The 17,964-nt window shown below is 50.7% G+C and overlaps 1 protein-coding gene across 1 annotated transcript; it reads right to left on the bottom strand.

Moving 5' to 3' along the window:
- Window positions 1–550: 550 nt before the first annotated feature.
- On the bottom strand, window positions 551–9,071 carry CYTIP (cytohesin 1 interacting protein; the record flags this gene model as incomplete). Its single annotated transcript, XM_079539207.1, has 8 exons — window positions 551–1,011; window positions 1,547–1,613; window positions 3,408–3,477; window positions 3,784–3,877; window positions 4,008–4,110; window positions 6,083–6,137; window positions 6,459–6,508; window positions 8,943–9,071. The coding sequence occupies 8 exons, from the start codon at window positions 9,069–9,071 to the stop codon at window positions 551–553; spliced, it is 1,029 nt and encodes a 342-aa protein (XP_079395333.1).
- Between the last annotated feature and the right edge of the window lie 8,893 nt (window positions 9,072–17,964).

Genomic DNA, 17,964 nt, shown 5'->3' with positions numbered 1-17,964 from the left:
CTGCACAAGCCAGCAGCACAGCAGCTCTCCTCCATCAGCAGCGTGCAGTTCTGCAGCACAGGCTGGGCGCGGGGCTCTGCTGCATGACCCAGGACATTTGTGCTGCACGTCCCCTGCAGTAAGGGAGGTTCGGCTGAGCTGTGCCCCCAAGCAGCAGCACTGTCCATCACAGCATCACCTCTGGGACCTAGCCCTGGACGAGGTCTGGGCTCTGCCCTGCTCCTAATCACCAGTTTAGTAGAAGTTCTCGCTTTATTGAAGATCTCTGAAGATTGACTTCGGTAACAGAAAATAAATAGTTAGAGAATTTGCACTTGATTAAAACCTGTCATTAACACTAAATATGCTGAGGGAGTCGCTCACAGTTCTTCACGTCTTGGAACTAGTCATTTTTTATGTTAATGAAGAAGTCCACGATTCACTCCGATTAAAAATTAAAATAATTAATAAATCAGAGCATTTTAAATACCATCAGTCCTGCTGTAAGGCCGTGTGGGTAAGGAACAAACGCAGCCTCATGCTGCTCCTCCTGGCCCTGGGGAACGCAGGGTCACACCCGGCTTTCCTCCTCCTCCAGCGCCCGGTGAAGACCTGGAATGAATTTCAGGAGCTGCTTTCGAACGCTCGATCTCCTGCTCTTCCTCGGGAGCGTCCCGAAGCTGCTGGAGCTGCCGCCGCTCTCCCACAGCGGGGACATGGAGCCGCTGCTGGCCAGGCTGATGCTGCGGTGCCTGCGCAGGGAGCACCTCCCGGCCGTGCCATCGCCATCCCTCGGTAGGAAGCAGTCATCGTCCATGCTGGACTGGCGGCTCAGGCTCTCTGCTGCAGAGTCGTCGAAGGCACCGCTCTGGTAGAAGCTGTCCTCGCTGTCCAGAGTCATGGAGCTCAGGCGGCTCCGGGAGCTGCTCTCGCTGGAGAATCGGGTCTTGGTCGGAGAGAGTGGTCTTGGCATACAGTCCTCAGATAAGTTGACCTCTTCCAGCTCCAGCAGAGCGTTGTCATTCACCTCTCCTGGAAGCAGAGGTCAAGGAGTGTTATTCAACAGCATCAGCGAACTCCTGCAAGCAGACGCAGCCTACAGCTCTGCAGAGCTGCCTAGATCTGTGCAGGGCGGTCAGCCCCGCTCCTCTTCTCCTCCCAGCCAGGGCCACCAGCTGGGCCTTCGTTCTGGCCCAGCCTCCTGCCCTTCCATCCCACCGTGGGGCTGGGCAATATCTTACCCACATCATATCTCATCCCACATTTCCAGCTATACGGGACTCTCTACTGCTGCCTTGCCCCAAAACGCAGAAGCAAAGTCCAATTGAAAACAGAGAACAGAAAAGAAGCTTTCCAACCCACATGAACTCCTCTCCTAGAACTCATACATCAGCCCAGTGCCCAAATTCTTCAGACACTGATAAAAAGCTTCCCCCGGGGTCATTAAGACGGAAAAAAAGAAAGCAGATGGAAACCAGGTTAGAGGAGTGCCTGGTGCTGCTCAGCCCCAGCTTCCCCCAGAGGTCTCAGCAGCGCTGCGGTTTCCCACCCGGAAACGGAGACTCACCATGCAGCAAACGCTGTTCCTGTAAGTGCAGGGAGCGCAACTCCACCCACTTCTGCTGCAGAGTTTGCTGTGAAGGATTAAAAGAGCTGACTGTCATTCACACTTTCACAAAGTTACAAAACACTTCAAATAAAGCAGGTTCCCAGAGAGCACTCTTTGCCTACAGGATGCGGAGGTGTGCCCTCTTTCTGCACAACACAGCATTCCTGGGGCTCAGCAAGCCTCCTCCAGCTTCCCTGAGCAAAGTGCTTTGGCTGAGGCACTGTCTGCGTGAAATGTGCAAAAGCAGAAGGCTGAAATCTGGAATGCAGGCAGCTGTACTCAGATGGCCTTTCACTGAGCCACTGCTGACATGCTGACATCCCACCCTACCAGCGAGCAGCATTATGTTATTTCTTCTGTTGCAGGTCTGCCACTGATCTAACAACCAACTGCTGCACTGGTTAAGAAGCTGCCAAGTGAGTGCCTACTGGGTCCACAGGAAAACACCACACACTTCCTTGGCAACCTGCGTGAGCACACAACAGGGCAGTCTGGCAAGTTACATGGCTATCCATGCCAAGTGCCCAGGCAAAGCTTGCGTGGACAGTATTGCTGTTCCTTGCACATTTTTCTGTGCTCCACATTCCAGCAACACCAATCAAAACACCACAGCTTTGGCGTAAGGCACCAGAATGGCAGCAGCCCTTGTCCTGGGGCTGTTTGCCATCCCTCAGCCCCAGCCAACAGCACAGCCACACAGCGGGGTGGTTTCTCCCATCCCACCGGCAGCCTGCCCGGTGCTCTGTGGCATGGCATGGTGACACGGCACTGATGCTGGGCACAGCCCTGTGCCATGCATCAGGTAGGAGTGCGGACACACAGGGCCAGGCCCACACCTGACTTCACACAACAGTGAAATCTCTCCTTGCAGAGGCTTGGCACTTTTGGAAAACCGCTGCTATCTGAAAGCTGAGTGTTTCACAGCAGCTTCTGTCTTCCTGAGTTCTCTGAACCATACGGGGAGGGGCAGCCACAGCACTGCTCACACAGGCGTTGTTCCCAGATGGCAAATCCCATCCCTGCTGCAAAGTTCTGGCAAGCCTGAACATTTATCATGAGGTTTATTCTAGCCAGATCAGTATCCAGTTTGAAGTACTCCATTCCTGCAGGGAGGGCCTTGGCTCAGTGCTGCCATCAGGAAAAACTCTCCATCAGGTAAAGAATACTCCAAAGTGTCTACACGTCATGCTTTGACATTCTCCAAATGCTGGCCCAGCTTACTGTTCACTTACAGCACTCATCAGTTCTCACTCTGACCATGTTTAAGAATAGGCCAAAGTTATCTTAAGAGGAGGTCAAAATTATCAAAATGATTTTTTGATTATTTTTTTCATCATTTGACCTAATGGAAAACAAGCCTATGACATGCAGTCAGCATTATTTCTTCCCTGTATCAGGCAGCAAAAAAGCTGGAGAAGCTCAGCACCCCTGGCAGGACGAGAACTTGGATGCTTTCAAAAAATGCCCAGGGGCTCACAAAGATGCTTTGCAGCCCCAGAGTTGGAGACACGTGTGTCCTCGGGATGTGATGGGGAGCCAGGGCCCCGCGGTTGTGGCACGGCAGCCTCATGTGCAGGCTGATGCTGCAGCCGGAGCGATGCCGCAGTGCGCTCAGTGAGGTGGTGCTGACATCACCCCCACACACAGCACTGGCACCCGGCCCCCGCAGCATCCACCAGGGAGGCAGTGGGGCTGCCAGCAGCTGCACTGGGGACACACGGCTCCCCAGCCCCCACTGCACCCCACGGCTGCCCCCACAAACAGCAGACCCACGGCAGCACTCTGCGCTTCACAGCAGCACGCTGGTTCACCGCGTTACCTTCAGCAGCTGCAGCTTGTTCTCCAGCTCCATCTTCCTCAGGAACAGGGCCCCGTTGACAGTCTCCAGCCTGGAAAGAAGAGGGGCTTTGGGTACCAGCATGGGGGAGTGGTGCCCTACAGCAGCACATGGGGCCACGGGGTCCTTAGGGAGGGGATGCACACGGGATGGAGGGTGCCCTAATGTGCCATCAACTCCCCTCCACGGATGGATTCAGCAGCTGCTGTGGGATGAGCAAAGTCACAGCATGGGCAAGAGATGCACATCACAGTGCTGTGTGTCTGTGAGTGTGGCAATGCTGCTTAGCACAAGAAGGTTTCATGGTTTCCAGCAGGACCACGTCAAACTCAAAGCACTGTGAAGGGCAGATGCCTACCTTAAATAGTTCCCTGAAGACTTTATCAAGTCTACAATTTGCTTGTGACTAAAACCATCAGTGTTCACTCCGTTGACGTTGGCAAGAATATCACCTGTAGAGATAAGCAGAAGCTACAATGAGCATCTTCAGCACACACATCCCTACCACATTCTCTAAAACAGAACTAACATGGAGAAAAGCAACTAGGCCCACCCGCAGATAGGAAAAAAGCAAGTCATTACCAATTTGAAGGCCAGAAACATGGGCAGGACTTTCCTCTTGAATTTTGCAGACACAAGTGCATACCTCCAAGGAGTAATCGGTTTGGTTTGGAAATCTAATAGTCTGTAAATAGCAAAGGAAAAGTGCTGCTGATATTGAAAACATGGCTACAAGTAATATTTGAAATACTGTCATGTGATCTATTTTCATTTCACACTCTTTTTTAAAATGAGAGGCTGTGTTGAGCAGGTTGTATTATCATAACTCTTGGTAGAATCCATCGTCCTGTTATCAACTCTGACATTCATTTAGAAAAATGCTAAACTGAGAGATACGACCAGAGCATCTTGTGTTGACAGGAAATGTATTTTGGGTTGCATGCAAATATCAGTATTCAGCCACATCCTCTGCCAAGAGGCTGTTTAAGACTGAAACTGAAGTTCCTGAAAACCTACGACAATCAAACCTATCTTACATACATCATGATAGATTCCCAAATTCCTCAGTCAACACTGAACAGAGATGAATTCTATCACGAGTTCAGAGTTTATTAGAGCAAATCACAACAATATGGTGATTTCAGCCTTAAAACCATCAGCAAAACTTTCAGCTAAACTAAGAACACCAAATTATGTGATGCCCTGTCCCTGGAGGTGTTCAAGGCCAGGTTGGATGGGGCCCTGGGCAGCCTGGTCTATGAAATGTGGAGGCTGGTGGCCCTGCCTGTAGTGGGGGGGGTTGGAGCTTCATGATCCTTGAGGTCCCTTCCAACCCGGGCCATTCTGTGATTCTGTGCTGAGGATTCTGAAGGAATCTGCATAACTGAGGCAGTAGGACATGCCTGTCCTTCTGTTTGGACCTCGTTGAGTGTCCCAGAGAAGCAGGATGAGGTTCACCATGCCTAGCTAGACGTCTGTCCACCAGCTCAGCATCCCCGCCAGAGCCACCCAGAGGGGCTGATGTCCCCATGAGTGACTGGTGGCCCTAAGAGCCCCATTTTTGACCAGGAGGATGGGATTCCCTCACCACACACCTTCCTCTCTTCACAGACCGCAGAAGAAGCCGGGCCGTTACTTTGGGTGGATAACTGGGCTTTAGGTGGCCACAGTGCTGGGAAAGATGTGACTCGAAGCAGCTGATGTGCAAAATCTGGGCACAGACAGAGGCACACTGAGTCCATGTCACCACCGGAATCCACTTAATAAGTGGGAAGTACCAGCACAAGCAGCACACAAGAGACCCCGCGTTCCGCCATGGCTGTAGCTCTGAGGAGCTCCTTGCAGATGGCAGACCCAGAATTTCACATCCTCGTATTCTGGTTTGCCTACGATCAAATTGTAGCAATAATGAAACTGCAACTTCTAAATAATGCCTTATGCTTGGTACCAAACTGACGCTGTCATTTCACAGCCTGGACTTTCTAGTGAAATGCTCACACTGAATGTACGTTCAGGAAGAAACACGCCAAGAACAATTATTTTTAATCAGAATGTCACATATAACGAAAATCTGCCCCGGCAATTTATACAAAAGCCTGATAATGGACTCAATTATTTTCCCTTCTGAAAGCTCTCTGAAAGTGTTCCTGAGCCGAGCACTTACACAACCATTAGTCACAGAATCAACTCTGAACAAGTTGGGCTTTCCCATAGCACTCCTTTCACCAAAGCTAGCACGTCCCTCTGTGCATGGCAGTGCCAGGTCATTTCATACAGCAGGCACAAGGGATTTCTAGGAAAAGGAGAGGATTTTGATCTCTCTCTTTTATATAAAAATATTTCCATGTGGCATTCTCTGAAAACATGATTGCCTAAGGAGGAAAGAAGGCGTTCCCATTGTCCGCTTCGTATCTGAGCTCTCTCCTATGGTCAGCACTCCAACTTGCCATGGACCAGGCTCTCACCTGTGACCTATGAGAACTCCTCAGAAGCACATCCCATTTCTGTGGTGCTTCTTAAGCACTCCAGTTTCACAAAGGACTCACAGGTGTCTTTCTCTACCCCGTCCCGTGTTAATCTAGTTTGGAGGATGTGATGCTGAAGATTTCACACAGTATTTTATCTTTAAATGAATCAATTTGTCATGTAAGTCTCACCTGGATTTCAAAGCCAAATGTCTCTTTATCTTCTTTGAATATAGAAATGAAGTGTCTGCAAGAAAAGCACTCAGGATTACCCAGGTTGTACAGCGGGGAAAGGCTGTGCTGCAGAGGGCGGTGGGCACAGCACAGCTCCCAGGATAGCAGGCACAGCCCCGAGCTGCTGCGGCTCTGGGAGAGCTGGGACACCAACCTCAGACTTTGGGTTCAAGTGGGGCTGTGCGGGGCTCACTGCTCCTTGTGGGTCCCCTCCAATTGGGACACCTTATCTTTCTATGACCCCATTCCTGAGCCCCTCCACCCTACTTCCCCCATGAGTCCATCCCACCCAGGCCTGCACTGCATGAGCACAGCTGGCAGGGCATCACCGTACCTCTGCGGCTGGGAGCAGTCCCCCAGGGAGCTGGATCTGGTCAGAGCGAGCTGCAAGCAGAAAGGGGAAAGGAAAAGGGTCAGTGGGGTCACAGCTCCTCAGGGCTCCCTGCGGCCTGCTGCTGGAGGAATGCCACTGTGCTGCTGTTAGGTTGGAAATCAGTCCCTCAAATATAGCATTATTCCAAATCTTTTAAACACGATATTCAGCACTACCAAGATAGGAACACCACAGAGAAAAAGCAAAATCATGGGTGCTCTTAGCTCTTGATCCAGTTGCAGACACCCAGAAAACATCAAGGGATGTTTCTCCCCGGGGGACTGCGCTGCACTGCTAGTCCCAACCCGATGTGAAAGCATCACTGCCCAACAGCTTTCTGCTGTCCCGGCCTGCCTGCAGTGAGCTAAGAATGGGGAGCTGAGTCACCGCCAGCCGATACCTGCTGATAACATTTTGTGCAGGGGTGACAATGTGACCTCTGCCAACCGGCCGTCAGCTCCCAGGCATCGCTCCCAAGGAAGAGGTGAGCACAGCAGGATGTGGCTGGGGAACACAACCCTACATACACCGGAGGGGTTTGAGGCAGGAGGGGCTGCACGGGGATCTGAGGGCTGCTGTGCTCACATCAGTGAGTGCAAGAGAAAAAATAGTGACGAAACCCCAGAAGAAAATCTGCTGGGAACAGTGCCTGGAGTAGGGAACTCTTCACACAAACTGCTGGAGGTGCAGCTTCTCAGGAGGGCAGAAATTGGGAGGACAAAAGGCACAGCTGCTAAAGAGGAATGCTGCGTTCTGTAGGGCATCAAAGGAGGACCTCCTGCTGCACATCTGCATTCAGCACTAAGGCAAGGAGGCTACAAAACTGTATAAGCCAGGGATTTCCACTAACACTGTAAGTATCACCTATACTGTACCCAAATCACACTTTTGTTATGCTGAGACCTCAACTTTCTTTCACACCTTTCCCCTAAAAAATCTGTAGGCATTTATAACTTCAACACCCATCAAAAAAGGCAGAAAACAGACACACACATACACACACCTCAAAGCTGCAGGCAGCTCTCAGCAGCTACTAGTGATGGCCAAGTAGTGTTTCCAAGCTGACGCATGGCCATGGCAACAAGCACCCAGCATCCCTGCTTTGGGCAAGGCAGCCTTCTGCCTACAGAGGCCTGAGAAAAGCCAGGATCAGCACTTAAACATCCACGCTTTCCATAAACATGAGCCAAAAATAAGGAATTACATTACCACTAAATTGTACAGTCAATATACTAAAAAGTCCTAGCCTTCAATACTGCAAAGCCAGGCCAATGTGCAACCACCAACACAACCTCCATTTTATGAACCTGTGTTCAACTGGAGAGAGAAGCAGGGAGGAGCAAGGGGTGCCATGCAGTAACACACTTGTAATTCTTTGTTAACACACACAGACACATCACGGCCATTATTGCTCATTTATCTGCAGCAGAACCACAAAGTGCTGCTCTATCACTGCTGCTGGTGGCTGCATCAATGCAGCGTGCCCAGCACTTGTCTGCTTCTGGCTGTCTTTTACATCCCCAGGATTGTATGGGAGGAATGTGCTTCTGTTGCTGCACAAAGCAGAGCCTTCAGTGCTTGGACACTATGTGCCAGTTTTCTGATAACACTTCAAGATTATAATGCATTTCAAGCACTTTCAATTCAGGCTTACTCACACAAGACAAAAAGGTGAGCTACAATTGCTCAGCTGGCAATTTACAGCAGCAGCAACAGGCAGTTTTGTTCACCTCCCGTTGCAAACAACAGAAATTTGCTGTTCAGCATGAAAAGGGAGCTTATAAACAGGAGGGAGACTGACTTTGTACCTGGGCAGATAGTGACAGGACAAGTGTTTTTGAACTAGAAGAGGAGATTTAGATCAGATATGAGGAGGAAATTCCTTACTCAGAGGGCAGTGAGGCCGTGGCACTGCCCGGAGCTGAGGTGCCCTGTCCCTGGAGATGCCCCAGGCCGTGGATGGGTGCTGGGCAGCCTGAGCTGGGAGGCAGCCAGCCCACGGCAGGGCTGGGGCTGAGGGGTTCCTTCCAACCATGCTGCGGTTCTGTGATTGATTGTACAAAAAGCACAGCGACAGGGACAGCCAAAGTAGCTACAATAGTTGTAATAAAACAGCCCAAAGTTTGGAAGGAAACAACCCACGATAGATGCTTCCTGCCAAGGATGCAGAACAAAGCCCAGCCTGACCACCGTGCTGAAGCACGCCCAAGTTTAAGGGAACACCAGGCAGCAGGATGCTCCTCTGTGCCTTGCAGCACACCTGGAAGGAAGAGCCGCAGCCGGGCAGGATCCCAGCTGCAGGAGCTCTGCTGACCGCCGGCAGTCCCGCAGTCTCTCCCGCACCTCCCCTTGGCAGTGCTCCCACACAACAGCTGCTAGAAGGAGCCCATCGCCACCCAAACTCACTCTCCGCCCGCGGTGCCCTGCAGGCTGGAGGTGCCCTACCTGCTTGCGGCTCCTCGGCAGCGTCCCCACCGTGCTGACCAGCTGCTGCAGCCGCCTGCTGTCCATCTGCACGCCCCGATCCCCGCTGCCCGCGCGCTGGCTGTGCTGGGCGAGCCGCCGCAGGGACATGGCGCTGAAGGGCAGTGCTCAGTGCAGCATGGCAAAGCGCGGCAGTTTGGGTACACTTCTCCTCTCTGAGCGATCAGAAAGTATGAAAACAGAAAGCGGGCCATGTGACTTGTGGTTTAGGTGCACATTACATAAATCTCTTCTTGCAGCTCACCAGGGCTGCTCCGTGTGTTTGTGCTCATGCGGGAGCTAAGAACTAGGCTTGGCAGCTACAGAAATCTGCTTAATTTTTCCGACCCTGCACACAACGATTCTTACTGCACAGATCCCACTTGCTGTAATAACGTGTCCTTAAAGAACTGTTTGCTTTAGACACTTGCCCGAGCTCAGCCTGTTCATTCTTTCACTTGCTCGGCCTCCCTTGCTTTGCTCAGATTTCCTTTTGGCAAAGGCAGGAAAGTAATGCTTTCTTTGGAACAACAGCATCAGTGCATGATTTTCCAGCCACAGGGAGGGAAGCAAAAACGAAAGGCCACGGCCTGAAAGTAGGAGCTGAAACCAGCGCTCTGCCCTCACTCTGCAATACCATTAGCTGAGCACTGGTGTGGAGCAGTGACTCACCCAGCAGATTAGGCTGTGAGCAATGGCAGTGTGAGTGCAGTGAGGAGGGCCGGGGTGATGGGGATATGCCCGCTCCACATGCCCTCAGGATGATGCCACAACAGGTGCCCACACGGCAGCACTGCCACCTGCAGCCAGCTGGGACAGTGCCTGGGCCCTGGGCACAGTGCAGTGTGATCACTTTAAAATGAAGCCACACAGGGCTCCTTTCTTTGAAAACACATCTGGGAGGACCCGTAACTGTGACAGAACTGGCACTGCTTTGCTTTCTCCCTCCTGCAGAGGCACAGCACAGGCTGGCACAGCATCTCCTGCACTGTGTGGTTGCTGTGCTTCTGGACACGGCTGGGTGTCTGGTTGTGGCTCAGAGCATTCACACACAGAGAACAGGGAGGTTTTTAAGGTCTGTGAAATAAGCAGTATGAGTTCTTAAAATACATATAATTTAAAGAAACCCATGCCTGCTCTTATACTGGAAACAAGGCCATTTTTGGACTGCGGAGCACTGTAAATCCAACCAGGATCTGAGCAGAAACACCGGATAAGTAAAACCATGAGTGCAGTGGGATGGGCCATCCAGACTAAGAGATAAGCAAAATCCATCTACTAGCACAGCGATTTTCGGCAGTGTTTTTTGTTTTGCTTTTCCTTCTAGCACAGCTGATTTAAATCACATCTCTGCAAAAGTGCACTAGTTTTCCTCCCTTCGTTTGGCAGCCCCTTGCCATGTCAGCACACGGGGAGGAGCTGCCATGGCTCTCACCCTGCACTGCCAGAGCTCAGCACACACGGGTCACAGCATGAGATCACCGCCGGCTGCTCCCAGTGCAGCACCAGGCACAGGCAGCTTCACCCCCCGGGGCCTCCTCCATGGCCAGCCAGGCAACCCCCAGAATGCCTGCACACACATTTCACTCTCCCTGGACTCACCTTTTGGTTAAGGTTTCTTTTTATTTTTTAATCTTGTGTTGCTTCATCTTACCTTCTTCTTTCACATCGAATTCCAAATAATTTCTGGAGCGATGTCTGGGCCACGAAGACGATCAGAGGGCTGGAGCACCTCTCCTGTGATGAAAGGTTGAGAGAGGTGGGATTGCTCAGCTACATAGTGGTAGGACAAGGGAGGATGGATTTAAACTGAAAGAGTGGAGGTTTCAGGTGCTACGAAGAAATTGTTCACTCAGGGTTTTAAGGCACTGGCACTGCTGCCCAGAAAGGTTGTTCATGCCCCATCTCTGGCTGGATGGGTTTCTGGGCAGGCTGATCCATGGTCTGGCAGCCCTGCCCACGGCGAGGGGGTTGGAACTAGATGGTCTTTGAGGTCCCTGCCAACTCAAGCCATTCTATGATGCAAATTACTTCTTAAGAAGGATAGCAAATTAAAAAATGCTATGTTGCTATAGCAGTCTTCAAAACCATTCAGGGCTAGAAAGGAAGTAAAAAATGACTTAAAGAAGGAGCCAAGCAGCCCAGTTCTGCAGGCCAAGCAGAGCCGGCTCACGGCCCTGAGCTGACAGGGAAGGACAGTGGGGCACTGAAGGTGTTTCCTGACCATGAGGTGTGCAGCCATCTCCCACCTCGGCCTCCTGGAACAAATGCCTGGCTTCTGCAGCTCAGTGGTGCCCATATCCTGGTCTTGGGGGGGGGCTTTCATGTCAGCCCCCAGAGCTGAGGCTATCAGCACACTGCAGCGCTTGTTTTCTGGCACCAAAAATCCAGGCTATCAAAGGATGGATATAACCCAGATTTTGCAGCTGATGTAGGTAATACAGGAGGCAGATAAACAGTGTATCCCACTTTTTACAACGAGCAGACAGAACTTTGGGATACAACAGTAAACAAAGGGATTTTTATTTTTCCCTTGTATAAATCCCAATGCCTTGACAGGAATGATCTGTAATGCCTCAGGGGTTATCCCCCACCTGACACTGGACGTCTTGTGAAGGACATTGCCTGTCTGTATCTCACTGGGGATCCTGAGGAATGTCATTTGTTTTTTCAGCCAACAGCTGAGTTACCATTAGTACTATTAAATATATCCAATTTAAAATATGGCCATGGAAACTTCTTTATGTTTGATGGGTATGTACAAAGAAGGAAAGGGAGGAAGGAAAGAGGAGAAGGAAAGCAGTGTGTGATGGGAGGAAAGCTCTTCCTTCTTTTCAGAGATGTACCTCAGAGATGACAGCAGTGCCCAGAGCAGGCTGAGTAATGCAGGGATGCGGTGACTCAAAGCCTCTTCCTCTTTTCCTGCCCACCATCACCACACCGAGTAGCTCTGAAAACAAAGTGCATTTCAGTTCCTCAGGCAACCCTCTTCTACGTTCCTGAAACCAAGTGACACATCTGCAAACAAGCTGAGAAGAGAAATTAAATAGATCAGGGCTCTGTGGAAACCACATCACCGGCCCCAACGCCCTCTCCATGGGGACACGGACACGCACACATGCCCACATGGCCATCACAGCATGGCCAGGCCCAACGTGGCACCCGGTGGCCCAGGGCAGAGCACACAGGGCAGCCCACTGTGGTCACACTGTGCTGGGGACCAGGACAGACAGGACAGGCAGCATCGCATCGCCGCCCAGAGCACATCCCTGTGCTGCAGCATTCCAAAGAGCCTCTCGGTATTTTTAGAAGGCTTTGTATTTTTGCACTTGTACATACATACAGAAAAGCCACAAAAGCCATTTTGTTTATCTACTCGTCCTTTGTGCTTCCAGATTTTCCACTTGACAAGCAGCTGGCAAGCCGTGCAATGACTCAGAACAACGGTCTGCAAACCCAAACATGCATCAGCCCCTGTGCCTCTGCTCTGCTGAGCTGTCTCACGGGCTCCTCTGCACTTCCTAACCAATAATAAAGATTTTCATAAAACAGGGCTCATTTTCAAGATATCTTCAACAACAGTCCCCATGCTGAGGGTTGAAATTGTCCAGAAGTGTTACATTCCTCACCTCAGCTGCCATGATTTGACATGAAATTTTTGAACATTTGCAAAGTGTAAGATGATGATCATGAGCACAGCCAGTAGGTTTCCACCAGCTCTCATTGAACTTCCCAATGAAATCAGAAAGGTGTTTCACAATGGATGCAGTTTCAGCAATCCAGAAGTGCATGAAGTATCTGCATGATTTGCTCCATCTGACTGTATCTCACTCACTGCAATAAACATCTGAGCGCGTCAGGACTTCATGATGGCTTTGCACTGTGCATTGTTCAGTATCATAGAATCACAGAATGGCCTGAGTTGCAAAAGCCCACAATGCTCATCAGTTCCAACCCCCTGCTGTGTGCAGGTCGCCAACCAGCAGCCCAGGCTGCCCAGAGCCACATCCAGCCTGGCCTTGAATGCCTGCAGGGATGGGGCATCCACAGCCTCCTTGGGCAACCTGTTCCAGTGGTTTCAGTATCTGAGAGTGGGTCCCTCCCTGCCGTGTTCCAGGAGCAGGACATGGGGCGCTGAGCCCCCGGCGGGGCCCGGAGCTGCGGCTGCTGCTGATCCCGGCAGCCCCCTCAGCCCGCACCGCCGCTCCCTGCCACGCAGCGCCGAGCAGCCGCAGCTGCAGCGATCTGTTCGTCCACGAGAGGGCCCGAGAAGTCAGCGCACCTACGGTTACCCCGCAGTGACTTCCTGCTCCACTGGAAACCAATTTCTGAACAGCAAAGAGAGCTGCTGCACGTTTGTCAGCGCTACGGAACAGGACTGCGCTGCTCTACCTCTGGAGGCACCCGGAGCTGCAGCAGACACGGCCGGCGCTCAGCGGCTTCAGCAGGCTTTCCTGCGGGCTGCAGCCTTCCTTCCCTCGAGCTGCCAGCCGTGCCGCCCGGTACAGGGCCCCCATCCCACAGGAGCTCTGTGCTAAGGGTGTGCGGTGCAGAACTGTGCTGGCAGAACATGTCTCTGGAGCATGGGTTTATGAAACGATTGCAAGCGCACTTTAAGCCCCCTGCAAAGTTCTGGAAGGTTGTTTGTAGAGAAAAATGCTACAAAGATATTTCAAGGGGAAAGAAACCAAAAACAAGCAAACAACAAAAGAAACAGTATCTTTCAATTTCTGTTATGTGCACTTCCAGCCCAGCACTTCCAGTGGGATGCCGGATCCTACACTCACGATGGAATTAATGCCAGCAATATCTGAAGTGCATTCTTTAATATTAAGTGACAGAACCTTACCATGTGATGCACCGCTTCCAGACTCCCAGGAAGGCCAGCCCCCAGCCCGAGGCATCGTGGTGCAGTGTCCTCTGCCCGCCTGCTGCAGGCAGGGTGCAGCACTGCTACTGAGTAGCAAAGATGCAATAGGATGCAATGCGAGAGGAAAACGCTGCAGCCTACTGACAGGGGATGTTTTGGCCTTTGGTTATCTGGGTGCTTTGCATTTTTTCTCTCTTTAATTTCTTTATGGACTGTCCGCGTGGCTCTCCTGCACTCACGTACATCCTGAATTCCCACAGCCTGTTCTGGCCCAGGAAAGAACCAAACAGGGTGCTTTGGCTTCCAGCAACCCCAGCTGTTTGCAAGCAGACCCATGCTACCCCATGGCTGTGAGCCCAGCACTGCAGCTACTGCCTGTGGGAGCTCAGCAGGCACTATGGCACACAATGCTCCTACATGCACACTCCATGCACACAATAACACAGGTGTGCACACTGCCCTCCAGGCCTCCCAGAACCGCCATTGACATCTTCAAGCTGCAACAGCACTTGCCATTACAAATCAAAGCCTTTACGTACCACAGGCAATGTCAGGTTTACCACTGCTCTGCGTTCAGATCGCTGTGACTGAAACACCAGCTGCAGATCTCCAAGGGGAGCTGAATGGAAAAGAACAGCAGTTAGCATCCCAGCATGGCCCAGTGCCAGGCTCAGCACTAACTGAGCTCTGGAATGCTCGGGAAGTGGTGGGAATGCCCACAGGAGCAGACTGTGCCACGTGCCACCGTGGTCCCACACCTCCCAGATCCATGGCCATGCCCACACTCCTTACCAGGCAGAAGGAAGGAGGGAGACATCCGTTCTCAGCAGCACATGGCCCTGTACCCAGGGAGCACAGAGCTGGCACCAGTGTGCAGTGGTGACTGCAGCACAGTTGGCTGGCCTGGACACAAGCACACAGAGCATCAGCCTGGGCTCCTCTGGACCCAAAGAATGCTGAGTGACCCTGAGCACCTCCACCTCCCAACATCCTACTGATGTGCCAACAGGCGTTGGGCTCTCCAAGGGAAGCAGCGAGTGCTGGTGAGCCCCGTGCAGCTGCTGCTGGCCTCAAAGCATGCACCTCCTAGCAGCACTGTGCCCACAGCCAGAGCATCCCTGAGGCAGACTGCTTCCAAAGCACAGCAGCACACTTACCTGAGCTCCCTGCAGCACCTGCAGAAGGACAGAACTCACAAGCAACTGCCAGTTACACGGTGCTGACTGCAAGAGAACAAGAGAAGCCTACAGCATTCTGCAACAGTCATGAGCATCTCAACATGGCTTTGTGGCGCAGGACTTTGCACCAGCATATCTTTAAATTGAGCACAGCCCAACTTAAAGTCCCAGGTTATGACTCTCTGGCCAGGGCTCTGCCACCTGCACAGCACAGGAGTTCTCCCTCACGGACTTTCCTGGGCTCCGGTGTGCCCTTGTCCTGGTGCTGGGCGCTGCACAACAGAGCCCGGCCCCATCCCCTGCCCTTCAGCTGTGGGTCAGCACTGCTCAGAGCCCTCAGCCTTCTCTCCTTTGGGCACACAGCCCCAGGGCTGCCTATGGCTGCCTCAGCCCTCCCCGCTGCCCTCCCAGCACAGACAACAAACAGAGCTCTGCACATCACAGCGACACAATGGCAGAGTGTGCTCAGTTTATTAAAATCTTCCCAACCTTTCCGAGAGTATATTGGTCTGTAAAATACGCATACAAAATACAGCATCTCAACTAATTATTTACATCCAGCAGCAACTTTAGCAACAGTTTTAAGAACTTGCTGCAACGTACACAAGATTGGGTATCTCACAAGGTGCAGATTGAATTTCATCGCTAAGTTCTAAAGTATTGCAGCACTTCCAGATAAAGTATGAATGCTTCTGTACAGAACAGACAACTCAAGCTGGTTTTTGAGGTTGACAAAACGCGACGCATTTCTCTTTGGGGACTGAAAGAACCACAGCAGATTTAGACACAAATGTGATAGCTACATTCAAAATACATTCGGTCTATTTATGCCAAAAATACATTCGGAGCCTTTGGTTACAGCTTATTGCACGTCTTACGTCCTGCAGAAACGCACTGTGCCTCTGGCTGCTTTCCTCCCCTGTGTGCCCACAAAAGGTTCTGGGCACACAGAGCGGTGCCTCCCCAGTTCCAACAGACAGAAGTGGTGTGTGATGGGACTTGCTTTGGGGTTACCTGAGGGAATGAGTCCGGTGGAGTGCAAACGACCATAAGAGCAGCAACGTGCAAAAGAGATTGCAGTTTGAGTTTCTCATGGGGTATTTAATGGGGGAAGACTTAAGGAGACATAAAATAAATGAGGTGCTAAACGTTCGTTAATTAACTTTCCCTTTCAGTTCATGTTCTGCACACATCATTGTAGGTTTTTACTACTAGTAAGCTTAAAAAAATGCAAAGTAATTCCCCCAGGTGAGAATAATGGCTTAAATAGGTTGGGAGGGCTGGGCGATGAGCAGCATCCAGCATCCCCAGGCCTGAAACATCCCATGAGCTGAAGAGTCTGCACTTTAAGTGCAGGTTAGCAGCAGAGATTGTAATCTCTCTCTTAAGAAGCCCATGGCTCCCTAAGGAGCAAAGAAGTAACTGAGTATAACCTCTATTATTAAACAGGGTGTTTACATGGAGGGAAAGGGTGACAAGACAAATGTTGTGTTGTGTTTTTAAAGGGAGGGTACAGCTTACAAACATTTTAAAGCCCCATACAGCAACACTGGCCACCTGGCTCCCTTATGTGTACCTGCAGTTTGTTAAGATGCGTATTCACCTCTCAACAAAAGGCAAAAAACCCACTGCAAAAAAAAACTGAGCTAAGGGAAAAGCAGGGAAAGCAGACTGATCCTTGTGGGAACCTCGCAGTGCCCTCGCAGGGTGGCACAAAGGAAGCAAAGCAGTAAGGAGAAATGACTCTCAGCCCACTGCTATCAGTTTCAGATCAATTGTTCTCCAGTTTCAGGGAGCTGATCTCAGTGGTTACCAGATGGCCTTTTCCCACTCTGCAGCCAACACCTCCATGCTTCCTTTGCAGCACAAAGGGTTTTTTTCAGGTTATTCTCAATAGGAGCAAACTCTGAGCCTCAGCTCTGCAAATCCTTCGATGCTCATGTGAGTATCACCATTGGGATTACACACTTGCAGCACCTTAGGAAGTACCATCTGTTGAACTCGTGGCATAGTTCATGCAGTAGAAGCAGATGAAAGTAAAATCTATCTGATGACTTTGATTACATCTCAGAAAGCATGCTAGGCAAATTCTACTGGCAATCTGATAGAAATACTCTCACCATTCAGCAAACAGACTGCAAAACAAGGCGAGGTTTGCACTGCTCAACACAAGCAGAAGCAGACAGAAGTTATTCAAGGAGACGCGTTTCATTCCATCCTATTTACGGGCCAATTAGCATCCATAAGAGCCCATAAAATCCTCATTTGTGCGTCTGAAGGAAACATGGAATACTGATAATACTGACCATCCCACTCCTCCACACAGCCCATTCCTCCACAGAGAAGCCCCTGCTCAAGAGGTTCCATGACAAATATTGAACATAAGGACCATAATTACCCAAAATCTCACTTGCACAGAGCTGCGGTGCTACTCCAGATTTCTGCAAACCTTCACTACCTGGGGACGTCGCAGGCTTTAACTTCTCTGACCACCTGGATTTAGAAACATCTACAGAAGCAAGATTGTTGCACAAGGTGTAATGCTGGCAAGCAAAGGCACGAGAACACTGTACTCAAACAGACGGCCATGGAGTGGGACAGAAGTCTTAGAGACCTCTAAGAAGCTGCTTAAAAATGCACACATTCTCAGCTTCAGTAGAATTTCGCCCATTCCATTCCTATGTATTCACCAGAATATTATTGCTTGCACTATACTTCCTAGAGAGAAATCAATTGGCCTTTGATCGATGCACTCAGCTCAGATGAAAAGAACGAAATAACTTCAACTCCTGACTATAATACTGTGTGTGAAACTGAGACAAGAAGAAGTAAAAAAAAAAAAAAAAAAAAAAAAAAAAAAAAGCAAAAACAAACAACAACAACAAACAGGCTTTTGTTCACAATATTTATGCTCAGTGGAATTTTCATAGAATCACAGGATGGCCTGGGTTGCAAA

Source organism: Tetrao urogallus (assembly GCF_951394365.1).
Source record: "Tetrao urogallus genome assembly, chromosome: 8".
NCBI classification, from domain to species: domain Eukaryota; kingdom Metazoa; phylum Chordata; class Aves; order Galliformes; family Phasianidae; genus Tetrao; species Tetrao urogallus.
This window is presented reverse-complemented; position numbering and strand designations above follow the sequence as displayed.